Source organism: Mus musculus, chromosome 16 (assembly GCF_000001635.26).
Source record: "Mus musculus strain C57BL/6J chromosome 16, GRCm38.p6 C57BL/6J".
Lineage (NCBI taxonomy): Eukaryota > Metazoa > Chordata > Mammalia > Rodentia > Muridae > Mus > Mus musculus.
The window spans coordinates 21,534,767-21,560,964 of NC_000082.6; the positions used below are offsets into that span (position 1 = coordinate 21,534,767).

The following is a 26,198-nucleotide window of genomic DNA, read 5'->3' on the forward strand; positions in this document are numbered from 1 at the left end:
GCTCCTTCTTCTTTTGACCTCATCTGCATCACGCAGTGTACCTGGATTCCAGAAATCCAAAAGAGGTCATGTCTATTTGCTGCGAGTGGAATGTGCTGAGTGGGTCCGTGAGCAGAGGGGCTGCCGTGGGAACTGGGCAGCAGGAAGCATCCTGCCATGCAGTCGCCCCTCCTGGCTGTGTCTCCTCACATCTGTACTTCTTTTCACCTTAGGCTTTAAAGCCATGCACGTGAACTTTTGGCATTTTTCAGTGCTGGAGAGATGGCTCACTGGCTAAGAGCACTGCAGCTCTTCAAGAGGACACCAGTTTGGTTCCCAGCACTGTTGGGCTGCTAACAGCTGTGTAATTCCAGCTCCAGAGGAGTAAGCCTTTGCAGTCACATGCACACATATGACATCCACTCACACAGACACAGAAATAAGAATAAATCTTTAAAAACATATGGAATTTTTGGCGAATATAAATGTAATATAAATACAACAAACAAGAATATTACAGTGAGATTATGCACAGTATAAACTTAGATCCTTGGGGAGTCGTCTGAACCTTTATTATTATTTTTTTTGACAATCTAATGCAGGATGTCATTAATGCCATTAGCACATGCCTCTTAATACTGTAACATGTATCATATGGAAATTTACAATAGTTTCAGAGATCCATGGACCCCTAAAAAGATTCTTGGAGTGGATCTCTGTTGAATTCATGGAGACCTGTGTATCCTAGAGAAGAGACTGTCAGGGGTCATGCACCTGCAGTACTTGGAGGGCCGAGGAAGCCCAGGTAGCCGGACCCTGCTCCTGACCTCGCCAACCACGCAGCAGTCACCGCTGTGCCGTTTGGTCTCTCTGGGGCTTTGGTTCGTTTTTGATTTTCCTATAGTTCACTGTGGTATTGAGTTCTTGTCTTAGTCCCTTGTGATCGATCAGACAGAATACAAGAAATAGAAATTGATGGATCCTGTTTTTTAATCTACTATGCGAGGCTGGGTCTTTTCCTTGAAGAATTGGGGCCATTAACGCTTAGTAATTATTGAAAGGTATGCATTAATTCTTTTCCTTTTGCCGTTTTTGTAATGCTTGGGTCTCTTCTTGCTTCACTTGCCTGTGGTTCCAGTGCGGCTGATCCTTCCAATGGCTTCGGTGCTGTTTCTTTTTCTCTTCAGTGTAAAGGGTGCCTTCAAGTATCTCCCGTAGAGTGACCCTGGTGCTCATGAGTTTGGTTTATGTCTGTCATGGGAACTATTTCTGTGTCCTTTGCTCTAGTGAGGGCTCTGTTGCTGTGATAGAACACTGAAGACAACTTGGGGAAGAAAGGGTTCATCTGATTTGTAGGCTGTAATACCTCACTGGGAAGCTGAGGCAGAAGCTTGAAGCAGGAACCAAGACAGAGCCCGGGGGAAGCACCGCTTACTGACCGTCCTCCCCAGGGGTGACACCGGTCACGGTGTACTGGGCCGTCCTGTATCAATTAGCAATTAAGAAATTGCCTCATAGACATACTCAAGGAGTAATCTGACAGGTAGTTTTTGGTTGAGTTCCCCGCTTCCTAGGCATCTCAAGTTGACAGCCAAGATGAGCTGTCATGAGCTCCCTCAAGCCTTGTCAGTGGGGGATACAAACGCATCATGGTTAAGCAACTTTCCTTTTTTGGCTTATACTCAAGATCTCATGTTAATATTAACACCACAGGATAAAACACAATCCCAGCAGTGTGAAAGTCCAAAGTGTCACTGAAAGAACCCAGTCCCTCTGCAGCCTCACCATCCAGGCCTTCATCACCCACACTGCTTTCAGCATCCTTGTCTCCCAGCTCCCTCAGAGCAGCCCGTGCAGCTGAGCCCTTAATGGCTTTTCCAGCCCAGAGTTCCAAAATCATTTGCCTTCCTCTCACAAAGCATGAGGTTTGTCGATGCAGCAATCCACACTCTAGCACCCTCTTCTGCTCTAGTTACTGCTGACACTGAGCTGAGGAAGGCGCTGCTTAGAAGCTGCTTAGGAGAAGGAGAGACTTACCGGACTTACACCATTAAAGGGGTAAGGCAGGAATGGAACCAGATACTGCATAGCAACAGGCTTACCAGCTTGCTTCCACTGGCCTGCAGCCCAGGCACACCTCCAATGGGTGGCACCTTCCACAGTGGGCTGGACCCTCCTATATCAATCAGCAATTAAGAAAATGGCCCCTTAAACATGTCCTTGGGACAAGCTGATGAAGACAGTTCTTCAACTGCGGTTTCCTCTTCTTCCCAGGCACGTCAGGTTGACAATTAAGATCAGCGTTCAGTTTTAAGGGAGAGCTGTTCTGGAAATAGTAATGTAGGCTGGCAGTTATTGCTTCAGAACATGGAACACATCATTCACTGTCCTCTTGGATTTTAGTGTTTCTGCAGCATTGGGATGGCTTTGCCTTTATGTATGACTTTGTACTCACCTCCTGATTTTCCAGTATTTTTTTTGTACAGAACATTACAGTATAATTTGGTGAAGTCCTCTGGTTTTACCTGTTTAGCATTCTGAATGTTTTCTGTATGTGGATGGCTATCTTTGTCCCTGGATTTCAGAAAATTCTACTATGATTAAATATATTTCTTAAAGATTTATTTTATGTATATGAACATTTTGCTTGCATGCATATAGTGTTCCGCATGCATGCCTAGTTTTCACAGAGGTCAGAAGAAGGCATTAGGTACCCTGGAACTGGAGTTACATGTGGTTCCTGGGAGCTCAGTGCAGTTTTCTTCAAGAGCATCTCTCTAGCGCCCCCTGCTATAACTATTGAATCTCAATCTCTCTCTCTCTCTCTCTCTCTCTCTCTCTCTCTCTCTCTCTCTCTCTCTCTCTGTGTGTGTGTGTGTGTGTGTGTGCCGTGCACTCACAGTTATGTAGTCCAGAGGTCCATCTGGGTGTGTTTTTCTCAGTCTCCCTCCACCTTGCTTTTTTGAGACAGAATTTCTCATTGTACCTTGTCTTAGTTACTGCTGTGAACAGACACCACAACCAAGGTAACTCTTATAAGGACAACATTTAATTGGGGCTGGCTTGCAGCTTCAGCGATTCAGTCCATTATCATCAAGGTGGTTATGGTGCAGGAGGAGCTGAGAGTTCTACATTGTCATCTGAGTCACTAGGAGAAGACTGGCTCCCACAAGGTTACTCCCACAATGACACAATGACTTCCTCCAACAAGGCCACTCCTCTAAATAGTGCCACTCCCTGGACCAAGCCTATTCAAACCACCACAAACCTAAAGCTTGCCAGTTGGCTAGACTGTAATATAAGAGACTCCCAGGATCTGTCTGTATTTGTGTCAACCCATGCTCTGGGGTTGGAGAAGCTGCTGTGCCTGGCTTTTATGTGTGTGCTAGGCACCCATGATCAGGTTCTCACGCTTCAGTGGATACCAACTGCTTGCTTCCTTTGTCTTTGTCTTTGTCTTTACATTTATGCTATGGTCTGCAGGTTTTTAATGGTGTCCTGTAGCTCTATCATGCTCTATTCCCACTTTGTTACTTTATTTGTGTTGCTGTCTGAATGTTTTAAATCATCCCCATCTTCAGGGCCTGCGATGGTCTTCTTACTTGATCCTTTTGTGAGGCTTTCTACTCAGTTTTTAATTTGGTTTGTTGAGCTTTTTGTTTGTAAAGTTTTTATTTGATTTCAGTATTCATTACCATTGGATTCCTCATTCATATCTTGTATCATCTTCTCTGTTTCATTCCCCTCTTTATTTGTATTGCTTTTTTTTTTTAATTCACTCAAGAATTTGTGTTGTTGGATTTCATTGACTGTTCTTACGGTCACTCTTTTGGAGTCTTTGTTATTGTATGTCACGCAGTCTCACTGGAATGCATTGCTGCGGGGTTGGTATACTGTGCTTTCTGCTCCAGACTTCGTCTTTGCTTTTATCTATGTTTTAGCTATGTTTGGGCAGGGTGTTCCCACAGAGAAAGGCAGAAACTGAAAGGCTCAGTTCTAGTTGCTTCCTACTTCTGTAGTAAACAACACAACCAAAGCAGCTGGAGAGGAAAGGGCTTATTTACTCTCGCACATAATTCACCACTAAGGGAATGCAGGGCAGGAGTTGAAGGCAGGAATGTGGAAATAGGAAGTGAACAGAAACCATGGAGGAATGCTGGCTAGTGGCTGCTGGGCTTTGGTTTATGCTCAGCTTACTTGTTTCCTTCCTTCCTTCCTTCCTTCCTTCCTTCCTTCCTTCCTTCCTTCCTTCCTTCCTTCCTTCCTTCCTTCCTTTTTCTGAGATTTTATTTGTACCTATTTTTTGTGTATGTGCAGTGTCTGAGGAGGCCAGAAGAGGGCATCAGGTCCTTTAGGACTGGATTTATAGATGGCTGGGAGCTGTCATGTGGGTGCTTGGAATTAAAAGCAAGTCTCCTGGAAGAGCAGCCGGTGCTTTTAACTGCTGAGCCATCTCTTTAGCCCCTTAGCTAGCTTTCTTATACAGCCCAGGCTCTCCAGTCTAGGTACCATGCCACCCACGATGGACTGGAGTCTCTCACATCAGGCATCGATTTAAAAAATGCCCCACCGTCAGGCCTGCAGATTATTAGTGTGATCTAGGTAGTTCCTCAGTTGAGTGTCCCTCTTTCCTGGTGTCTCCAGTTTTGGTCAAACTGATAATAAAAACCAAGCAGTGCAGGCAGAAGTGTTGAGTGATCCCAAAAAGGAGAGCTTCAATAAGAAGAGTAGCCAGGAGCAGGAAGCTCAAGGAGACTCATGTGGGAATCTTAGCTTTGACCGACGTGGATCCTATTAAAAATGGGCAATTATCAGTGGGTAAGACGATAGTGTCGTCAAGACTTAGCTTGATTTCCACAAATATTTCTGGTTTATAAATTCACCCTGCAACAGAGGTGAAGCTAGGATTTTAGCTAAAGAAATCAAAACAGGACTCTCTCATTTCTTGAAGCTCAAGCATGAAACTCTTTGACAGGGAACTTGGGGGGCATTTACTCCCTTGTTCATCCATAGCTCTCATGTCCAGAATTCAGAATTCCATAAAGTTTACTCTGTCTAGAAATTCTAGAGAGGTTAAAAAACACCCTCAATTCTGATTTGTAGTATGGGACCATTCTAACTTTGCTAATTGTTAATGTGAGCCTTAAATTAAAGCCTTAAAGCAGGGACTCTTGAAGTACACTGTGGAGGCTCATGACAGTACCAAGCCTCATGTCTATGGATAGCCCATTAAGTGCAGCACGTGAAACGGCTGTCTTTTCTGCTGACTACAGGAACTTGTGTCCCTGAAGCCCTGCAAAGCCGCAGAGCTGGTGGCTACTCACTTTTCTGAGCAGATCGAAGTGGTCATTGGACAGCTTCAGGTAAGGGCTGTGAACACGTAATGGGAGGGCACCTGGATCTGAGGACTTCTGGTTACATGTATTGCTAAATTCAGAGTTCCAATTAAATGTAGTTTGGTGGTGGTGGTGGTGGTGAGTATGTGTGGGTGTGTGTATGTTAGATGTGTGTGCACACTGCCTATGTGGTTTATGTTCTGTTTGTGTGGTATGTTGTGTGCATTCTGTGCCTGTGTTGTGAGGGGATGTGGATGGGAGGAGCTGTGCATTAATCTCTGAGTACTGAGATGTGGGAGTGGATTGTTGGATAACAAATCCTGATATTAAGGGAATGGCTCTGAGACTCTAACCTACACTGCTTTAGAAACCATAAGCCATAGAAGAGCCTCCTGTTTTCTTTAGCTATAAGATCCACAACCCTATTCTGCTGACAGCTCATCTTACTTAAACAGATCTTTGTCCCCTTCAAATTGAGTCCATGGTCATGTTTTAGATTTTTCCAAGGAACAGCTTCTCTAGCTGTGGCTGTGCATGGTGAACGCTGAGAAGCTCTGGGAGAAGTGTGGTGTGAGGGCCGACTGTTCCTCATAGTTTATCACCACAGTACCAGTGGCCAGAGGAGAGAGCTCGGCAGTTGGACAACATGAGGGGTGTGAAGTACAACCCACAGCCCTCAAGTCTAGCAGCAGTGGTAGGGATGAGGATTCACTCATTAGGACCCACGTGGCCCCGCTCTGTACCAGAGCACTTAGGGTTAGGCTCCAAGGAGCACACTTAGGGCACTGCAGTATAATGCTACCGAGCTGGACTACCCTTAGTAAAAGGGACCATGGGGACGAGAGAAGAGTGATGGTGAGAGAACAGCTCCCAGAGCTGCCAGAGCCACGACGGTGTCATATTTGCAGGCAGATCTGGGAAAGGCTTTCCAGAAGGAAAGGCACTGGTATGGAAAGACGTAGAGACTCTGGGTTCAGAGTGTGGGCAGGTCTGTGGGAAACAAGAGATAGTGGATGCGGTGGAGGAAGGAGGCAGCACTGGTGCAGTGAGAAGCAGTTTTAAAAGGGGTGCATTAAGATATAGAGCCCAGAAAATATACATGGGGCTTGAGCTGATTTTATTACATCTACATTTCTCTGTGCTTGAGAATTACCAGTGTTTTAAGCAAAGGATGTTAACGCTAGATCTCTTTTATGGAAAACTTTGGCAAAGAACACAAATGGAGCCATAACCACTTGAAAGGCAAAAGGGCAAAAAAAGTGGTAACCAGGACAAAGCCAGCAGCAGTGGCCGATATGGGCTCCAAATGAGTCTGCGTACTTAGAGAGAAGCTCAGTAAGGCAGGAAAATTTTAAGTGGTTCCTAGGTTATCCAATAGTAGATCTACTAACTAGCTCAGAGAATTAATAGATGAATTAAATTTATGGCCATCCATTAATTCATTCAGTGTTTATGCCGTGGGACCAGAAACATCAAATGCAGAGGATAACATATAAAAACAGAAATGGAAACGAGGAAAACTTGGGTGTGTGATCTCTGCTCAGAAGGACAAAGATAGACCAGGCAAATGGCAGTTTCAGAAGAATTGAGTTAAAATGATGATGGATTCCATGGAAGATCTGTGGCCAGGCTCTGGGAATAGTAACTGGGCCAGAATGATGCTGGGGCCTGGGGAAGGGCACATGGCTGAGGTGTCGGGGTGGCAAAAAAATGCTTCTGCTCACACCACCTCAAACCCAGGACCCCTCTTCTCTTTAGAAATCGCTTCTGCTAAACCTCACTTGTTCTGGTGCTTCTGGGATTATCTTTAAAAGTGTAAGATTAACAATTAACAATTATTTCTACCTCCTCCTGTAGTAAGAGTCAGAGAAGCCTGTTGAATGAGTATCATTGAATGGTCAAATAAATAAAATCTGGGCACAATGGAGTTTTTTTTTTTTTTCTTTTTAAGTGACTGATTGATTGGTTTGTTTGAGTTCCTCACAGTTCTTTCGAAGACATTATATGTCTGCTAGGCTTCAGTGGTTGTATAAACCCCACATTGATCTTACGGACTTCCTTCACTTTTAATGCAATTTGCTCCTGAATTTGTTCCCAGGGCTCTTGGAAGGAAACTCAAGTCATAACCAGGAGGAAAGGCATGTAAAACAAAAGGAAGCAACATAGAGAAGACAGGATATGAAGGCTGATAGTGACTAATGACTATACATGGGCCAGTCTTTAAAAAAAAACTAGCATGTATTTCTATACTTTCATATGTGTTTGTATATATATATATATACATGAATAAGTGTGTGTGTGTGTGTGTGTGTGTGTGTGTGTGTGTGTGTTCCTGTCCCTTTTGAGTGTGAGATCAATCAAGCCTTAGGTCTTGTGCATGCTACACAAGGATTCCATCTCTGTGCTATATCCCTAGCCATAAATAGATTTAGAAATCATATTCAAAACTATACTATTCTTTTCATTTGGACTGTTCCCTGCTTGATACAGAAGAAATTTGAATACATAGAAAAAAATGTTCAGTTTTGCTTAGGCTTCTTAAGAACCTAGCAACTAAATTCATGAGCTATAAGAAGCTTTATCTCATTTAATTGTCACTACTTTTGACAAATGCAGAAAAGATACAGCTGGGGTTCAGTGGAGTGGGTGGAGTTGTTTTGTTTCCACATAAGGCAACTGAACACTAAGAATTACATGGTCATATTGCTAATGAATGCTGGGAATAGAATCCAGACTTTGTGCTGACGGCTAACCCTTTGCAGTTGTGGTTGATGCTGTTGCAGAGATAAAGAGTTGAGGTTTTGGAGGTAGTTGTTAATTTGAACCTTAAATACACCTCAACTCTCCCCACTATTAACTGTCTCACAGCAGACCCTTGTGAGAGGCAGAGGACAGTTGAGTCAGTCTGAGACTCCCTCTGCAGCCCAAGTCCCTTGTCAACAACACGGATCTAAGCACTGACCATTTGAGTAACACTTGTGCTGGGGCCAACTTTCTTGGGAAGGGTCTGAAGTCACAGGGTGTGTGAAGGGTGTTGGAGCTGTTGAGAGTTTGCAGCCCTGAGGTGTGCAGAGGCCCCACGGAGACACAAGCACCTGCTTTGAAGGGCCAGACTAGACTAGTTCTTTAGCATTGCACAATCTTGGAAATTTGATATGTAATTGTGCTTTTTATTTTTCTATTCAGAACCAGCTTTTGCTTTTCAAATTTTTGAGGAGTCTTCTTGATCCAAGGTATGTTAATAAACTTTGGCTTTCATAATACACTCATGGAAGGATGGAAAGAAACTAGAGTTAAGATACTGGCCTTTGGTATCCAAATGGTAGATTAGCTCTTTTTATTTTTAATGGAAAAAGGGGTGATTATTAAACAATAAATCATCCATGTACTGAAAGCAGGTGTGAGGTAGAACTTTTCTTTCTGTTCAGACTTAAGTATATCTGAGATGAATTCCCACTGGTGTAAATAAAGCTCTAAATGCAGACTGTTCCCTTCAGGAAGGACCCTTCCTATCCTAGGTTCCCCTGGCCTAGTCCTGTGTAAATGGCGTAAACACCTAGTTTCTAGCTCATCTGCCAATTTATTAACTCTCACTCAATATGCTCAGTTTATATTAACTTTTTGGTAGTGTAGAAAGATAAATCCAAATGTGATTTTTAGTTGCTGATCTAAGACTAACCAAACCACAATGAAGCAGACTCCAGGGGATAATGGAGATAGCAACAATGAATGAAGCAGACCCCTGGAGATGATGGAGTTAGCAGTGGATATGTGAGCAAATCAGGTCCACATGGAGATCCTGAGGTTTAATTGTGACTATGTGGAGGACCTGGGAGTTGAGTGCACTGATGTATAACATTCTCTAAGTTGCTCTCTTTTGTTGAGTGCTGGGTTACATCAGGCATTCTATGCACTGTAAGCACCACCCCTTGTACCTCACTTCCTTCTTTCATTAGCTCCTCTGGGCCTGGGACAGTGTTGTTTCTACTTTCCTGTCGTCTGAATGTACATGATTTTATGCAGCTATCCAAGTCTAGAACCTAGGAGTAAGAGAACAACACATGCCACATTTGTCTTTCTAAGGCTTAATTTGCTCCATAGGATGCTCTCCAGTTGCATTCACTTTCCAGCACATGACATGACCTGTTTTTCTTAGCATTGAGAAAATACCAGTGTGTATATAAACCATACTTCCTTATCCAGTCCTCTCTTAATAGACACCTGGATCGTTGTTTCCTTCTACCATGTGAATTCCAAAGATCTAACTCGGGTCAGTAGGCTTGGCAGCAAGCACCCTTGCCCATTGAGTCACCTTGCCAGCCCTGCATCGGTTTTAAAGAAGGTTCAATGTGTCTGTAAGAAGAATGTATGTTTCCTGTCTATCATTCTATGCCTATGTTAAATCCGGTTGGTCTATGCTATAATTGAGATATGCTTTGTTTGGAAGACCTGTCTAGATTATGACAGTGGGGCTCATTCAGCAGTGAATTCCCTGGTCCTGGACTGTAATTGTCATTACAGTCAGGCTCACTTTGTATTATATCTATTTAATCATTTATTCAGTTCATTTATGTCATCTTGGCTTAACTTTGGTAGGTCATACAGGTCTGTAGAAACTAGTCTTAGGTTTGCAAATTTTAGTAGAATACTAGCTTTAAACTATGTCCTAATGATTCTGAATCTTTTTGGTATTTTGTAATGTCTCTTTTTTTGCCTCTAACTTTTATTAATATGAATCATCTTCTCTTTTGGTTAGTTTGACTAAAAGTTTGTTGGTTTAGTTGATTTTTTTTAATAACTACCTCTTTGTTTTATTGGCACTTCGTCTTTCCTCCCTACTTACTACTCCCAGGGCTTTAAGATGTATCATTACTTGAGATCCCTCTTCTTATGAACTTGCTTATGAGCAATCTTTGATAATTTTATACACGCATACAATGTGTTTTTGTCATATCTATCCCCCTTGAATCCCTTCCACAGCTTCTCCACCATGTATCCCTTCCCACCTCATGTTCCCTTGTCTGGTTTTCTTTTTCATTTTTCTTTTTTAACTACTAAGTTCCATTTAATACTGCCTCTGTATGCATAGGTATTGGGCCATCCATCCACTGGAGCACGGACAGTGTGCAGGGCCCACTCCCTTGGAGAGAACTGATTCATCTTCTACCATCAGATGTCAGCCATTGGCTACTGTAAGCTCCTCAGCTGGGGGTTGGGGGCCTCATGAGCCCTTCTTTCCAGATCCGTGCTGATCTTGATCTTGATCTTGTGCACATCTTGTTCAGGCAGTGAGAGCCTCTGTGTTCCCGAGAGCAGCTGTCCTGTCACATCCAGAAGACACTGCTGTGCAGCAGGTTGCCCTGACCGCTGGCTTTGCCCTGTTCCTACAGCTCTTCTGCAGGTTTCCCTCAGCCATTGGGTGTGGTTCAGATGTCCTGGTTACAGTCTGCCCTCTGTTCTCATTCTTTCTTTCATCTGTTGGGAGTCTTTGTATTAACCACCGTCCAAAAAATAAAACAAAACCCACAACTTTTCAACTGAGGGACAAGAGCTGCACCAATCTGGGGATGAGCGTAAGCATTTAAAAGGCAGGTGGATGCTATGTCCTTTTACTACAGTAGTAGTAGTAGTTTTGTTTTGTTTCCCTTGAGCCTATGACCTGTACAGGTAGTTGGCCAGGCATAACTGTGCACTAGGCATTAAATCCAGTCTAAAAGCAGATGCGCACCCTGGAACCACTGCTGCACCAATAAACATTGTCTTACAGTGATGCTCATTATTATAGCTCAAAGAATTCACTTCAGGGTAGCACCACTGTTGCCTTTCTCCCCAGTGGTCTGCACAGCATAGTAAAAACGAGGCAGCACGGAGGGAGCGTCCACATCAGTACCAGCCTGATGTCTCACTGTGACCAAAGTGTGCCAGCAGTCTTTGGCAGTAGGGTTTCCAGATATTTTCCAATTGGCCTCAGAAAGTGAGAAGTTGACATTTGGGCTGGTTGCATTCATCTCTGGCGACTAGGCTACCATTGTATTGTAGCCCTTTAAAACACCTTGTAAGGTTTGAAAGCAGTTTCTCTTCTGTTCTACATACATTCTCTGGCATAAACTGGCAATATTAATTACGAGAAAGGACAGACAAAATTGTCAACATGCAAAAGAGGGACATCACAGCATGGAAGCCAATCACGGTAATGCTCAACACTACATAGAAAATGTAATCTCCAATCTCTGTAAAGAAGGAGAGAATGAGGGGGTTGGGGATTTAGCTCAGTGGTAGAGCACTTGCCTAGCAAGCGCAAGGCCCTGGGTTCGGTCCTCAGCTCTGGGGAAAAAGAAGAAAAAAAAAAAAGAAGGAAAGAATGACAAATGCAGGAGAGTTTTTAGAGAGATACTATATTATTGGGGGGGGGGGTAGAATTCCGTGGGATTCGAGATGATGTAATGATCTCAGACAAATTCTGGTCTTCAGAACAGACAGTGGTTCATTATAGAACCAAATGAGACAGCAGCTTGTGACAAATGCCTGTCCAGTCTGTTCACTTTTCTTCCTGTGATGAGTTAAGCTCATGATGAGTTGGAAGGGTTGTTTCCTCTTTAGTAGACCTGGGCTCACACTGCTGAGGAGAGGGTGTGCTAGCAGGGTGGGAATCTCAGCACTTCAGGGCACCCACCTTTGGACATTGTTCTCTAGGACCCCCAACCAAAGTATTAACTCTAGCCAGGAATGAGGAAACCAGAAGTAGAAAACTAGGGAGATACGGGCGATGCCAGGAACAGATGAGTTTTACAAATAGACAGACAAGCCCTCCCCTCATCTCTCTGAGAGCCAAGTCTAGAATGTTTTCTGCCTTTGTTTCTTCCTTTTTCTGTTCTTAAGAAAACCCGTGGACTGGAGAGATGGCCCAGCGGTTTAGAGCACTGACTGCTCTTCCAGAGGTACTGAGTTCAGTTCCCAGCAACCATGGTGGCTCACAACCATCTGTAAGGGAATCCAATGGCCTCTTCTGGTGTGTCTGAAGACAGCGACAGTGTACTCATATACATAAAATAAATAAATCTAGGAAGGAAGGAAGGAAGGAAGGAAGGAAGGCAGGCCTTTAAAAAAACCTCCAGCCATCCCATTCCTTCATGAAATAACTATCTATGCAAACATTCTGGAGAACAGGGAAGATAAAACATTTTGAGATGAAGGCAGCTTGCTTGTATATATCACCACAGAATGGCCTTTGGCCCAGTTAATTAGATCTTCATATATATCATATTCATATTCATTCAGATATATCTTACACATATTTGACTTACTAACACTTTGAGTTGTTTCTAATTGGAGTATACTGTAAACAGCATTTTAAAGGAACATATTATCTAGCTGAATTTTTATATCTTTCTTTCTTTACCCAAATCCTTTGTCTTTACTATATAATAATTTTGTCAGTAGACTTAAATGACCCACCAAGATACTAGTGTCACGTGGCATCTATACTTGGAAAGATTAGATAGTTGGCGGGGGTTAATCCTCCTGAAACAAGAGCTTTTCTACATGGAGGCACCAGCTTAGGAGAGAAAAGACCTGAATCCTCTTCCATTTCTCTCCCCGCCAGCTGCTGCCCAGAGCCCGCTCCACCCCTCCCCCTGACTTCTGCTGGCCACCAGGTCCTCCAGGACTTCTTTGACAGACTAGCAAATATGCGGAGTGCATACTTAAAGGACACTGGTGGCCTTTGTGGGGACATGAGCTGTATGGAGTCTAGAGAACATGCAAGAGAATTTATATTCAAAGCTCTTCCCCAGTGTGAATTTCCTGTAGATGTTGATTTGATTTTTGTTAATATCTTTGAGGGTTCTAAAATATATAATAGGGATTTTCTTGTAAGAAATCTCTCACATCAAATGGCATGTTGTATTTTTAAGTCTTCAATCAAGATAAAGTAAAACTGAACATGAATAACTTTGCCAAGAAGCAAAATATAGATTATGGAAATGCTTCTGGGTTGCCGTTGGAACTGTCAGTAATTCTATGGCTATCTTTGAAGGGACATCTGAAGATACCAGTTCCCAATGTTGAAATGGGGAGCATCAAAATTCAAAGTTAGAACATAATAGATGCTCTTGAACTTTTCCATACAAAATACAGTCCTCTGTAGTGAATCCCCAGGGGGGAAATGGTTGTCAGCATGGTCAGCCTTGTCTCCCCTTTGCTACTATATTGCTAGAAGTCCAGAGTCGACATTTTAAACCTCTCCCTCTCCCTCTCCCTCTCCCTCTCCCTCTCCCTCTCCCTCTCCCTCTCCCTCTCCCTCTCCCTGTCCCTCTCCCTCTCCCTCTCCCTCTCCCTCTCCCTCTCCCTCTCCCTCTCCCTCCCCCTTCCCCCCTCCCCCTCCCCCCCTCCCCTTCCCCCCTCCCCCTCCCCCCTCCCCCCTCCCCCTTCCCCATGCATGTGACCTATGTACATTTATTTCTGTATTCAGTACTTAGAGGGAGATTGCTTTGGTTACTTGTTTTCTAACTCAAACGTTTCCCTTCACTTTGTTTCTTAACAACTAGCTTTATCAACTTATTAGTTCATTTGGTAATGTCAGCTGAAGCCTGTTAAGCATTGGTGACTGACATGGAAGATGAAGTAGTGACTCCAACAGAGCCCTGGCATCAGGGAATGTACTCCCTCCTGCAGAGACAGACTGAAGAGCAGGCATGTGCTCCATCAGTGCTTTCACTTTCTGACCCACTGCCCTTCCATCTTCTCAGTTATACCTCACAGAATCATGCAGTCCTTAAGATCGACAAAGCCAGGCACGAGGGTACCTATCTGTAGTGTGGGTTACCTTGGGGGCCAGGGCAGGAGGCTAACTTGAACCCACAGATTTGAGACCAGCCTGGGCAACCTTACCAGAGAACATATCAAAATAATCAATCAAACTCTATAAATCCCCCTCTCTGAGCGTTTCTCTTAAATATGAGACTCCCTTATGTGCACATCCTCTCCTACGTGGCCTTCTGAACTCCTCTTTCCACCCTCAGCAAGCAAAGCATGACATCTGTCGCCCTCCTCTCTCACAGCTCTTTCTGCTCCCACCGCCCACTGCAAAATCCTTGTATCTACAGGGTTTCCTTGACCTGGCCTGGCCCATCTGTCCAGCATCCTGGGCATCCTTCCATTTGTTCCTTTTTCCTCTTGAACAGTACTTTCCCTTAGCAGCACTGTGCAGCTCAAAGGATGGACTGTTTGAATCCCTCTTTGTGTCTGCGTCCTCTTTCTTCACGCTGTTTTCTTGAACACAGCTCACCCACATGCAGGTAAACACTATACATGTGTTTTCATTAGATTTCTGTTTTAGAAAATATTTTTAAAATGATTGATCGAAAACTATCCATCTTAGCATTCATAATAGAAACAGCTATTCTAAACAGGAAACAGGGAAGATGTCAGTTAAACACTTGTAAGGCCAACTGAATCCAAATCAGCAAGCACAGCAGCATAAAGGAAGACAGAGGAAGCTGCGCATTAACGGTGCACATTGATCAGAGGAGAACATGGGTGTTGATATGTTAAAATAGTGACTTGCATCTGGACGTACCACATCAGGCCAAAGCAGTTCCATGTGGAAGAGGTTTATTAGAGACGAAGAAGGGAAATAGAGGAAGACAAAAGAAAAAGGGGTCCAAGGTGGGAAGGGTCTGTCTTTTATTTAGGCTGTGTCATAACCTGTTTGAAGGTATGTGTGTTAAGTGGACTCTGGGAAGGTATTCGGTTGTCACAGCAACAAGTGTAACCTATGTGTGTCATTCCTGCGTTTGGAGCCAATCTGCAAAACTGGTCTTTTGATACGAACAGGCATAGCCAACCAATTGCCCTTTGCTCTCATGAGTTAAGAGCTGAAGCTTGCTTGGCACCCCTGGAGGCTTTGCCCTTTGCGCTGCACATGTTTGACACAGTGACAGCTGGCATGTTAATGCCACATACTGAAGTTCCATAAATTTTGCTGTTTTAACCCTCCTTGCAAATACTCATGTTTCTCCATTTTGCAGTGAAAAGGGCTCATTAAGATTCTGTTCTTCTGCTGTGAGAAGACTCTGCCTTTGCTCTTGTTCCTCTTCTGCCTGTCCTTCACTTGTTTTCTGCCTTGCCTGGTTTTAATTGGATAGTTTATATCAATCCATAAAGCAACACCAAAAACTGGATGTATGACTTGGCTCCACAAATAAAGGCGCCTGCTCCCAAGACTGATAAACCTGAATTCAGTCCCTAGAACTCATGTGAAAGGGGAGAGTTCCACAGGTTATGATCTGACCACTCCTCTCAGATACACGCGCACACACACATACAGAGAGACAGAGACAGAGACAGAGAGAGACAGAGACACACACACACACAGAGAGACACACACACACACAGAAATAAGTAAATAAATGTAAAACATTGTTTAAAGAAGAAAAGCCCTTTCTAGTGGCTGCCGTCTATTAGCAAGCTCTGTTTTCAGAGATGGGAGTCTGAGAAGAAGCAGCAGCATAGGAGCCTGTGGGCATCATTAGTCAGCCATTCCTCCCTGCGCCTGATCGATCCACACGGTACTCACTGACGTGGGCTGTCTGCACTGTGCTCTTCTGAGTCGGGCACTGTCTGATAGAATGTGTCCTGTCCCCAGTGTCCTCTCCCCTTTATAGATAGAGGCTCTGACCTGTGTCCACCTGCTTTCTGAAGAGCTTCCTTCAGCATTTCTTGTAGAGCAGACGTGTCAGCAACATATTCTCTCAATTTTTCTTTGTCTGGGAAAATATTTCCCTTTCAGCCTTTAAGCCAAGTTTGCTGAATTACAGAATTTCCAGTTGTTCTTGCTTTTCCTTCAGCAGTTTAAACACTGCTTTCTCCAGCTTGAAGAGAGCTGATGAGCTTTTTCTCCCACCTGCATCTCTCAGGTTTTCCCGCTGGCCTCCCCTCTGCTAGGCGTAGTCTGGTGCTCCATGGTTTACCATGCATTATTAATTTTGGAAAATTCAGTTACAATTTATTTTTTCATATGTTCTTTTCCCTTCTGACAGTTCCATTATGTGTATTTATTCTTCAGGGCCTTACTATAATTCTTGGATATTCTGTTCTTTTTTTCTTCATTTACCTTTTAGCAAATGAAGTTTGGAGATGTCTGTGGACATCAAGAGAAGTTTACCAGATTCTGCCCTCAGCTGCTATTGATAAGCACACAAGAGGCTGTCTTCATTTCTGTCTTATGTTTCTCTCTTGGTTTTTATGTATCTAAGATGTGTGTTCGTCTGCCTGCATTATTCTCTCCCTGCTTGCCCACGTTTCCTCTCAGAGCTCTCAGTGTGTGTTAGTTCACACCCCAGCATCAGTCTGTGTGTTAGTTCACACCCCAGCATCTGTTAGTTCACACCCCAGCATCAGTGTGTGTGTGTGTGTGTGTGTGTGTATGTGTGTTAGTTTACACCCCAGCATCTCTGTGTGTGTTAGTTTAGACCCCAGCATCAGTGTGTGTGTGTTAGTTCACACCCCAGCATCAGTGTGTTTGTTAGTTCATACTCCAGCATCTGTGTGTTTGTTAATTCTCACCCCAGTATCTATATGTTAGTTCACACCCCAGCATCAGTGTGTATGTGTTAGTTCACACCCCAGCATCAGTGTGTGTGTTAGTTCACACCCCAGCATCTGTGTGTTTGTTAGTTCATACCCCAGCATCTGTGTGTGTGTTAGTTCACACCCCAGCATCAGTGTGTATGTGTTAGTTCACACCCCAGCATCAGTGTGTGTGTGTTAGTTCACACCCCAGCATCTGTGTGTTTGTTAGTTCATACCCTAGCATCTGTGTATGTGTTAGTTCACACCCCAGGATCAGTGTGTGTTAGTTCACGCCCCAGCATCAGTGTGTGTGTGTTAGTTCACACCCCAGCATCTGTGTGTTTGTTAGTTCATACCCTAGCATCTGTGTGTTAGTTCACACTCAAGCATCTGTGTGTTTGTTAGTTCATACCTCAGCATCTGTGTGTGTGTTAGTTCACACCCCAGCATCAGTGTGTGTGTGTTAGTTCACACCCCAGCATCTGTGTGTTTGTTAGTTCATACCCTAGCATCTGTGTGTTAATTCTCACCCCAGCATCCGTATGTTAGTTCACACCCCAGTATCAGTGTGTATGTGTTAGTTCACACTCCAGCATCTGTGTGTTTGTTAGTTCATACCCCAGCATCTGTGTGTGTGTGTTAGTTCACACCCCAGCATCAGTGTGTGTGTGTTAGTTCACACCCCAGCATCAGTGTGTTTGTTAGTTCATACTCCAGCATCTGTGTGTTTGTTAATTCTCACCCCAGTATCTATATGTTAGTTCACACCCCAGCATCTGTGTGTTTGTTAATTCTCACCCCAGCATCCGTATGTTAGTTCACACCCCAGCATCTGTGTGTGTGTGTTAGTTCACACCCCAGCATCAGTGTGTGTGTTAGTTCACACCCCAGCATCAGTGTGTGTGTGTTAGTTCACACCCCAGCATCAGTGTGTGTGTTAGTTCACACCCCAGAATCTCTGTTGTTTGCTTCTGCTGCTTGCTGCATCTTTTCAAACCACATTGTCTCCTAATATGTCTTATCATTTTTTGGGGTGAAAGCTAGACATCTCTATGCAAAAGAAACTGGAGTAAATAGACTTTCAAATTCGGGGGTTTATGTTCATCTGGATAAGAGTGTGTTTACTGTTTGCTGTAGTGTTTCAGACTGGAATCTTTCCCCAGCCCCCAGGCCCCCTTCCCGTGCATTTCCCTAGAGACTGCTTCTTGAGGAAAGTTCAAGACACTGGTTTCCCCATCCTGTTACCTTGTTTCTGTGAAAGGGACTGTTGGTGGGAGCGTGATTGTCATTTCACTTTTAGCCTCTGAGCTTCTGTCCTCAGCATCTTCAGAGTGTCAGCCTTCCCAGAACCATCCTTGAGACAGGAAGGCTGGATTGGCTGTTGTGCTTCTTGGCATCCTGTTGGGCACTGGGGAGCCCTCAGGAGCAGTGTGCCAGTTTGCTAGCAGTGTTAACAAGTGAGAACTTCAGCTGCAGACACGTCTGTCTCCCAGCTTGAGGTATTAGGACTCACATGTCGTGAAGCAGTGAGTGTGATGTAGTCCTGTCCATCGTGGCCGGCCTGTTGAGAAGAGCGAACGGTGTACATTTGGAAGCTTCTGCTTCTCTCCCCTCCTGCTTTCAACAAGAGGGGGGTTTTCAGTGTCCTTCATAGTGAGAGGAACCCTTGATGCTGGAACCCACAGACTTGTCCACAATACTCCTCCAGCAGTTGTCACTTACAGTGTCTTGTTTTCCTGAGCTATCTATGCAGGAGTGTAAATGAATCCATTGGGGCTGGGCTCCCTACCATCTTTTGGTCTCTGCATTGTGTCCATTTGTGGTTTTCTCCATTTGTTATGAAGCTTTTTTGATGAGGGGTGGGAGCTACACTTACCTGAGATGCAGAATGTAGTAGGAGTCAGGCAGTCTTGCAGTGCCAGCTTGCTTTGTATAATCCAGGGTGACACTGCCCCATGGGATGAGCCTACCACATTAATCATTATTCAAGAAAATGCCCCAATGGCTTGCCATAGGCCAGTCTGCTAGAGGCATTTTCTCAGTTGACTTCCCAAAAGACTGTTAAATTAATGAAAAAGTAGCCAGTGAGTAGTGTCATTGGAGCTGGAAGGGGAAGCATGCCAGGGGCTCTTGCTAAGACTAGAGGTCACTCGTTACTATAGCAACTCATCGTCCTCGTTGTTTAAACTCAGTTAGGTCTTACTCCTTTTAGGACAAAGTATAACTTTTGCTTATTATTCCATGTGATCTGAGACCTATTCCATACCTCTGATGTATGGTATAGTTCAGTTGGGTACTCAAAACACAATTGGCACTTTTATCTCTTAAAGGTGGTCTTGTTTCAGCATGATGTGCCTGTACCTGTACCCTTTATTTATAGGTGTGCTCAGCAGGGCTTTATTCTGTTTCCTTTTGCTTTCAGGGAAGGTGTTCATGTCAATCAGGAGTTGCTGCAGATCCCGCCTCACATTACAGAGCAGTTCATTGAGCTGCTGTGCCAGTTCAGTCCTGACCAAGTCATACAGACACTGCAGGTCCTTGAGTGCTACCGTCTGGAGGAAACGATTCAGGTAAGGCAGCCGCACACACAGCCAAGTGTGACTTTTTCCTGCAGTCTCCCCTTCTTCGTGGGCACAGGGAGACCCAGGTGTGAAGTTCCTTGCAGGAGCTGGGAGTAGTGAGTACCAGTGCCCAAGGTGGAGTGGACATTGCCATAGTCAGCTGCTTTCACACAGCTCTCACTGCCCCTGTAATGAGCGAGTCGGGTTTTATAGAGATTCCAGCTGCAAAGTGAGCCTGGGAAAGGGAACTCAGCAAGTTCCTGATGCAAACAGTGCTGGCTAAGTAGTCCAGGTGTGCCACTGAGCGCAGAGTAATCACCCAGCCGCTTCAGAGCACTCTTGACTTGATTTCCTTACTTGTTTTCTTCTGTACCCCCACCACGTCTCTGTCTCTGTGTGTGTGTGCTCATGTGTGTGCATGTAGGCATGCATTGTGAAATCAGTATGCTTTCCCATTTAAAATTTAAGGGCTGGGCTGGGAGGCAAAGGCAGGCGGATTTCTGAGTTCGAGGTCAGCCTGGTCTACAAAGTGAGTTCCAGGACAGCCAGGGCTATACAGAGAAACCCTGTCTCAACCCCCCCCCCCCCCACAAAAAAATTTAAGGATAACGTTATGTCTTTTTCCCTTTGCTCTTATCAAATAGTAACCCGTATTTTCTGCATCCATTTTCTGAGGTTTCTCCATACTTTAAGAATGTTGAATTATAGCCGGGCGTGGTGGTGCACACCTTTAATCCCAGCACTCGGGGTAGAGGCAGGCGGATTTCTGAGTTCGAGGCCAGCCTGGTCTACAGAGTGAGTTCCAGGACAGCCAGGGCTATACAGAGAAACTCTGTCTCAAAAAACAAAAAAACAAAAAAGAATGTTGAATTATGAAATATTTCAGGTGCTTAGGAATGTGCACAATATCAACTCTACATGTACTTACCAAGTAAATTTCTGTTCAACATCACCTTACTTATTTTACAGATAAAGCGCCTTTGTCTGCCCTTTCTCCCCTCCCTTTCCCTCTGAGGTCACCATCAACCAAATGTTTGATGTGATGTTTGCCTTTCAACCCAGGGTTTATGCTTTTAAACCAGACAATAGTTTTATATGCTTTAGCATTTGTAGTAATGGTATAAGAAGGCACTTGTCCTATTGCCAGTTACTCTTGCTAGTTTTTAATTAGCTGATCCTATGTTTGCCCGGTCCATCTTAATGGTGAGAGAGTTGTCTACCAAGGGAAACGTGCCAGTTTGCTTTTTTTTTTTTTTCTTTTTTTAATCTTTCCTGAAACGTGTTTAGGGGCTTCTGGGATTCTTTGCTATTATTATCAGAGCTACAAGTGTGTATTCTTGTCCATACGCTCATATGCCTGTATATCTTCCTGCTGAAATGAACTTGCCCCAGGTATGGCCTAGCCTTTGATATCACATGACTTGTAAATATGCTGGCTGCACTCAGAGGTGACCTGGGACACACATCGTCTGTGCACCTCAGGTTGGCCATGCCTCCTGGAGTACTTGGTGCTAATGTTTGCAGTATTCCTGCTTCTGTTCTCATGTGTCCAGTATTCCTGTGTGTTTCTGTTCTCATCAGTATTTTCATTCATATATATAACATTTCTCCATAGCTTTGAGGAGTCCTAATTTTTCAAACCATCAAAAGACATTTTCACGTAATATATTTAGTATGTTTCGTTTTGGTGGTGTCACTGGCTGGTATTCTCATCTGCGCCGTTTTCTGGCTATGTTTACTCTGTCATTCACCTCGAGAGGTCCTGTCTGATTTCTGCACCCCTTGTTCGTCACCGACTGTGTAACAGAAGTGCTTCTTCATTCTGCTTTGGTATATCTTTAACATGGCTTTTACTTCCATTTTGATTTATTACTCTTCAGAAGTTTAAGCTTGTGTATATATTGTTTCCATTCCTGTTTTAATGATACAAAAGGTCTCCCTTCTAACTATAGTTTAACATCTTATATTTTGGGCTTTAATCCATCTGTAGCCTGATCAAGAGAAAGGCTTATCTCTTCCTCTATGCGTGATGCTAAATGGCTGGTATTTATGATATTTTATCATCTTTTCCTCACTGATTATGAAAAATGATTACTTACTATCATTGTATATGTGTGTATACATGTATATATGTGTACATCTATGTATGCATACATATACACACACATCAATGCACACATATCTATTTATATATGTATACACACACTAATGTGCTGCAGTGCACATGTAGACGCCAGAGACAACCTTGAGCAGTTGTTCCTCTCCTTCCACTGTGGGATCTGGGGATTGAACTTGGGTCATCAGCTTTCAGGCAGCACTTTTACCATCTCCCTGGCTCTCTGAGTAGGGTTTACTGTTGCTGTGATGAAACACCGTGACCTGGGAACCCTGGGAGGAAAGGGTTTATTCAGATTATGCTTCCTCAGTCCTGTTCGTCACTGAAGTCAGGACAGGAACTCAGACAGGACAGGAACCTGGAGGCAGGAACTGATGCAGAGGCCATGGAGGGATGCTGCTTACCTGTGGCTTGCTCAGCCTGCTTTCTTTTTTTCTTTTTGGACATATATTTTATCTTTCTTAAAGATAAACAGCTATGTTCTTGAAAAATGACAGAAATGTCTTCTTATCTACCTTCCTTTCCATTTCCATACAACACACCAATTTTATAAGCCTTTATGTGAGAGAAGAGTTAGTTTCTGCATCCTGGCAAACCTGGTTGCCAAATTTATTCAAGTCAACCTGGTGCAACGTGAGGGTTGCTAGCTTTGAAATTCACAATGGTTCTGTAACTATAGCAAAGTGTACATCTTAAACAGAAATTATGTATTTATAAGACAGACTCCTTTAGAGTGATGCTATGCTCTGAAATCTAACAAAATCTACTTGAGAAAATCTGCAATCCTGATGCTGTCTAACAATTTGGTCCTAAAGCTTCACATTTTAGAAACAGACAAAAGAAAGTCTGCCGTTCAAAGAATTTTCTGAGTATTGCAGAACATCGGGAATTTGACAGAACTGGGAAGACACCTATGTGAGAAAGTCACAGGGACCTGGGAGAGACTAGGGACACCTTGGGAAGGCTGTAGAATGAATGTCAGCCTGCTTTCTTACAGACTCCAGGACCACCAGTTGAGGGATGGTACCATGCACACCTCCCTATCAATCACTAATTAAGAAATTCCCCACCGGCTTGCCTACAGCTGGATCTTATGATTCCCTCCTCTCAGAGGCTCCAGCCTCTGTCGAGCTGACATCAAACTATGCAGCACGCTGTCTTCATTGACTGAACACCATGCTTTGTTCCATTAAACTCTACACATGCGGACCTGCTGTGGGTCTCTTCTTTCCTCTTTTGTCTTTCGCTGTGTACCCACCACATACTTTAGCCCATGTAGCTTCACAGGAAGGCTTATCGACTGGGGAAAGACTAGTCCCTCCCTTTCTTGATAATACTCTAGCAGCTCCTCGTTGCCACCAGCTCTGCGTCACTTAGGGATTACAATACCAACTTTCCTTAAAAACTTGTGGAGCTTTGAGTGTGAAATGCATTGAGTTGCATCAATGAGGAAGAACGGACCGATCTGTGGTACCGATGATTCCCATTCAGAAATTTGCCTTTTAAATGGCTCTGTGTCTCTTTATAACATTTCTATAAGGCTTGTTTTGTTTTGTTAAGATAAGTCACTGCATAGCCCCCGTTAGCCTGGAACTTGATATGTAGAGCAGGCTGATCTTGGAGTCACAGAGATTCTGCCTCTGTCTCCAGAGTGCTCTGATCATAAAGGTGTACACCACCATGCCCTGACTCTAAGGACACATTTGTTGCTTGCTGCTGTGATATTAGCAACCAACTAAATTCTTTTTCAACTCAAATTGTTTCTGTGTATTTTGTGACAGCAATTCTTTCTAAGAATAATAACAGTTTGGGAGTTTCTACAGCCCAGTCTAACACCTTGTTCTTAGGCATCTAGCTGCTCCAGTACACTGCAGTTCTACAGCACAACAGAAGCCGTGCTGGTGTGCCTTCCATCCTGCTCCTGATTTAAAGGGACAGGGCACATACTTTGCAGTAGATATGGCGTTTATTGTAGATATTCTCTTAAGAAAGTTCTGTTCACGTTTAGTTGGTTGTCTATGAAAGGGTGTTGGGTTTTACCAAATCATTTCACCAAGTGACTTTCTACATTTATTGAGACATTCACAGTTTTCTTTGTTGTTCTGTGTGGTGGTGTGTATTGTCAGTTTTGCTGGCTTTCAAATCACCTGGGAAATGAGTCTCGAGGCACACCTGTGGGGGAGGTTTTAGCCTCTGGGCACCTGTGAGGATTTCCTAGCTTAGGTTAAGTTGACTTTAGAAAAAACTATCTGAACTCTGTTCAGGACCATTCATCCTGGAGTGTGTAAGTGGAGAGAGTAAGCCTTGCACTAACAGACCGTCCTGGAAAGTGAGCCTTGCACTAGCAGGCCATCCTGGAAAGTGAGCCTTGCACTAGCAGGACGATATCACCAGCTGCTCTCAGACTGCTGCTGTCTCTTCACTCTGGGCACTGTATCTACACAGTGAACTATGAGCCCATGTGAACCCTTTCCCTGAAGCTGCTTCTGCGGGGAATTTTATCCCAGCAATGGAAAAAGAAACCGAGACGCTCTAGAAGCCCGACCTTCACACAGTATTTCTCTAGTATTTGCTTTTTTTTCCTTACTCTGCTCTTGTATTTCTGGACATACTTAATATTTTTATTGATTTAGATATTTTATTAATTTTTACTAAAACCCCATAAGTTAATATGTACTGTTTTCAGTCATTTTGCTCTAAATGCTGTATGTAGAATTATAGCTGACACTCTCTAGTTTGTATCATTATTGTTCTTGTGTATTGGCTTTTCTTGAGTAGATCCATCTCGTGCAGATGTGTGATTAATTTGGAATATCAAGTAACAAAGGAATGACTATTGGAAATATAGCTGCCAGATAAGTTCGCCCTAAGACAGGCTGCACAGAGTGCACTGTAGCAACATACTGCAAAGACACGGGTTCACTAATGACTGGCCCGTGGGTTTTGTGTGTGCCCTTTGAACTCTGTAACCAAAACTTACAGAAGCCCTTTCTGTTTTTCCTAGATTACACAAAAGTATCAACTCCATGAAGTCACTGCGTATCTGCTGGAGAAGAAAGGGGATGCACACGGCGCCTTCCTGCTGCTGCTGGAGGTAGAACCTGACTGGGTTCCCTGTCCCTCTGTCACTCCTCAGTCTGTCTTTGTCTCTTGGGTTTCGAGAATAAATACAAATAAATACTTCTGCAGACAGAAGTATTTAACTATGGGGCTCACTGAGAACGGCTCCATATTTATTTGTGGCACAATTTTAAAGTCAAACTTTATATACATGAAAAGGCTCTACAGTACATCTAAAGGTTAGAGAAAATTCAGACATAAGGCTGTGCGTGCCTTGTGCCCTGAGGGACCTGTCACAACCTTTTGCTAGTACCTTCCCAGCCCATCTGATTTTCTTATGACCTGGTAAGAATTTCACACCCTCATCCAAAACGTGGGTAAATCTTGGCCCTCAGTACTGCTCCAAGAGACATCAGTGGTGACGGCATAGTGGCACAGAGAGGCACACATGGGCAGAGCTGGGGCCACCTGATCTCCTGCAGCCATTCCCACCCCGTAAGCCTTGCGGAAAGTGAGTCCCTGCTGAACGGCAGCAAAAGGACATTTTATGTGTTCACGTCTTACTTACATGTGTATCTGTGTGGACACATGCAAGCACAGTGTGTGTGTAGAGGTCAGAGGACAAGCTGCAGAAATCCTCCCTCCTTCCACCATGCGGGTCCCCGGGATGCAACTCAGGTCATCACGGCTTGGTGCAGGAACTGAGCCATCTCACAGCTGTTTCTTGGGGGTTCACCTCTGAAGTTAATTCATATGCGTGGTGTGTAGAAATACAAAGTGTTTTCTCACCCCTGTTTTTGCCTCCTAGAGACTGCAGAGCAGGCTGCAAGAGATGACACGGCAGGACGAAAGTGAGTTCTCACATGAACTGTTGTCTAATACACTGCCTTAACTTAGTAATAACTACACTGAGCCATTTTCATAATTACTCCTTAGCTGCTCTAATAATGAATCAAGTCTCAGTAGATTTAGAGGATGCTTGAAAGTCACACGCACTGTAGTGGAATGAAGGTAGCCAGGCAAGGCAGTGTGGCGCCTCTGACCACCCTATGTCCACTCACACTTCTGCACTTAGGCCTTAGCCATGTGTGGATCCCTAACTAACGTGCTTAAAGTGTGCTAAACAGCAGCAGATCGGAGCTGCTGGTGAACTGTAGCCTCAAGCAGTGAACCTTGACCTTTTGGAATCTTGGGTGACTTTGACTCAGACATGTTTTGTTGTGTTCATTGACATTTCTTTAATTTTTAAAATTTATAGTAAAATAAGGAGAAAACTACAAACTGTACCAACAGCAATAAATATTACTATGCATAGCACATACCTCACCACCAGCTAGTTCCGGTTTCTTATCTCCCTAGATGGAGGGTTGTGGTCCCCCAACACACCCTACCTTCTGTTCTGCCTTCTAGTTCCAGAATTTCTGGATTTGGTTGACTCATAAGAGTGAAATCCTACTGTGTTTGAATTTATGGTTGAGTTATTTCCCCTAGTGTACTGTCCTTTCAGTTCTTAGATGTTGGACCACATCAGACGGTCTTCTAGAGCTATTTACACTTTAACAGACACATGGTCTG

At 43.9% G+C, this 26,198-nt stretch overlaps 1 protein-coding gene and 1 long non-coding RNA gene across 7 annotated transcripts in view; both read left to right on the plus strand.

The window, feature by feature from the left end:
* Nucleotides 1-26,198, plus strand: part of Vps8 (VPS8 CORVET complex subunit) — a 221,564-nt gene that overhangs the window by 111,649 nt on the left and 83,717 nt on the right. For 5 of the 6 annotated variants that reach the window (NM_001285893.1, NM_001081366.1, XM_006521956.3 and 2 more), the window contains 5 exons: nt 5,253-5,342; nt 8,502-8,548; nt 19,309-19,456; nt 24,568-24,657; nt 25,432-25,474. In NM_001285893.1, coding sequence (NP_001272822.1) covers nt 5,253-5,342; nt 8,502-8,548; nt 19,309-19,456; nt 24,568-24,657; nt 25,432-25,474 — 418 coding nt within the window. The remainder of the gene's footprint in view (nt 1-5,252; nt 5,343-8,501; nt 8,549-19,308; nt 19,457-24,567; nt 24,658-25,431; nt 25,475-26,198) is intronic. The other variant, NM_001285894.1, reaches the window with a different exon arrangement.
* Nucleotides 8,565-10,849, plus strand: LOC108168286. The gene is made up of 2 exons (XR_001781925.1): nt 8,565-10,507; nt 10,601-10,849. It is a non-coding gene; the product is annotated as an uncharacterized LOC108168286 (long non-coding RNA).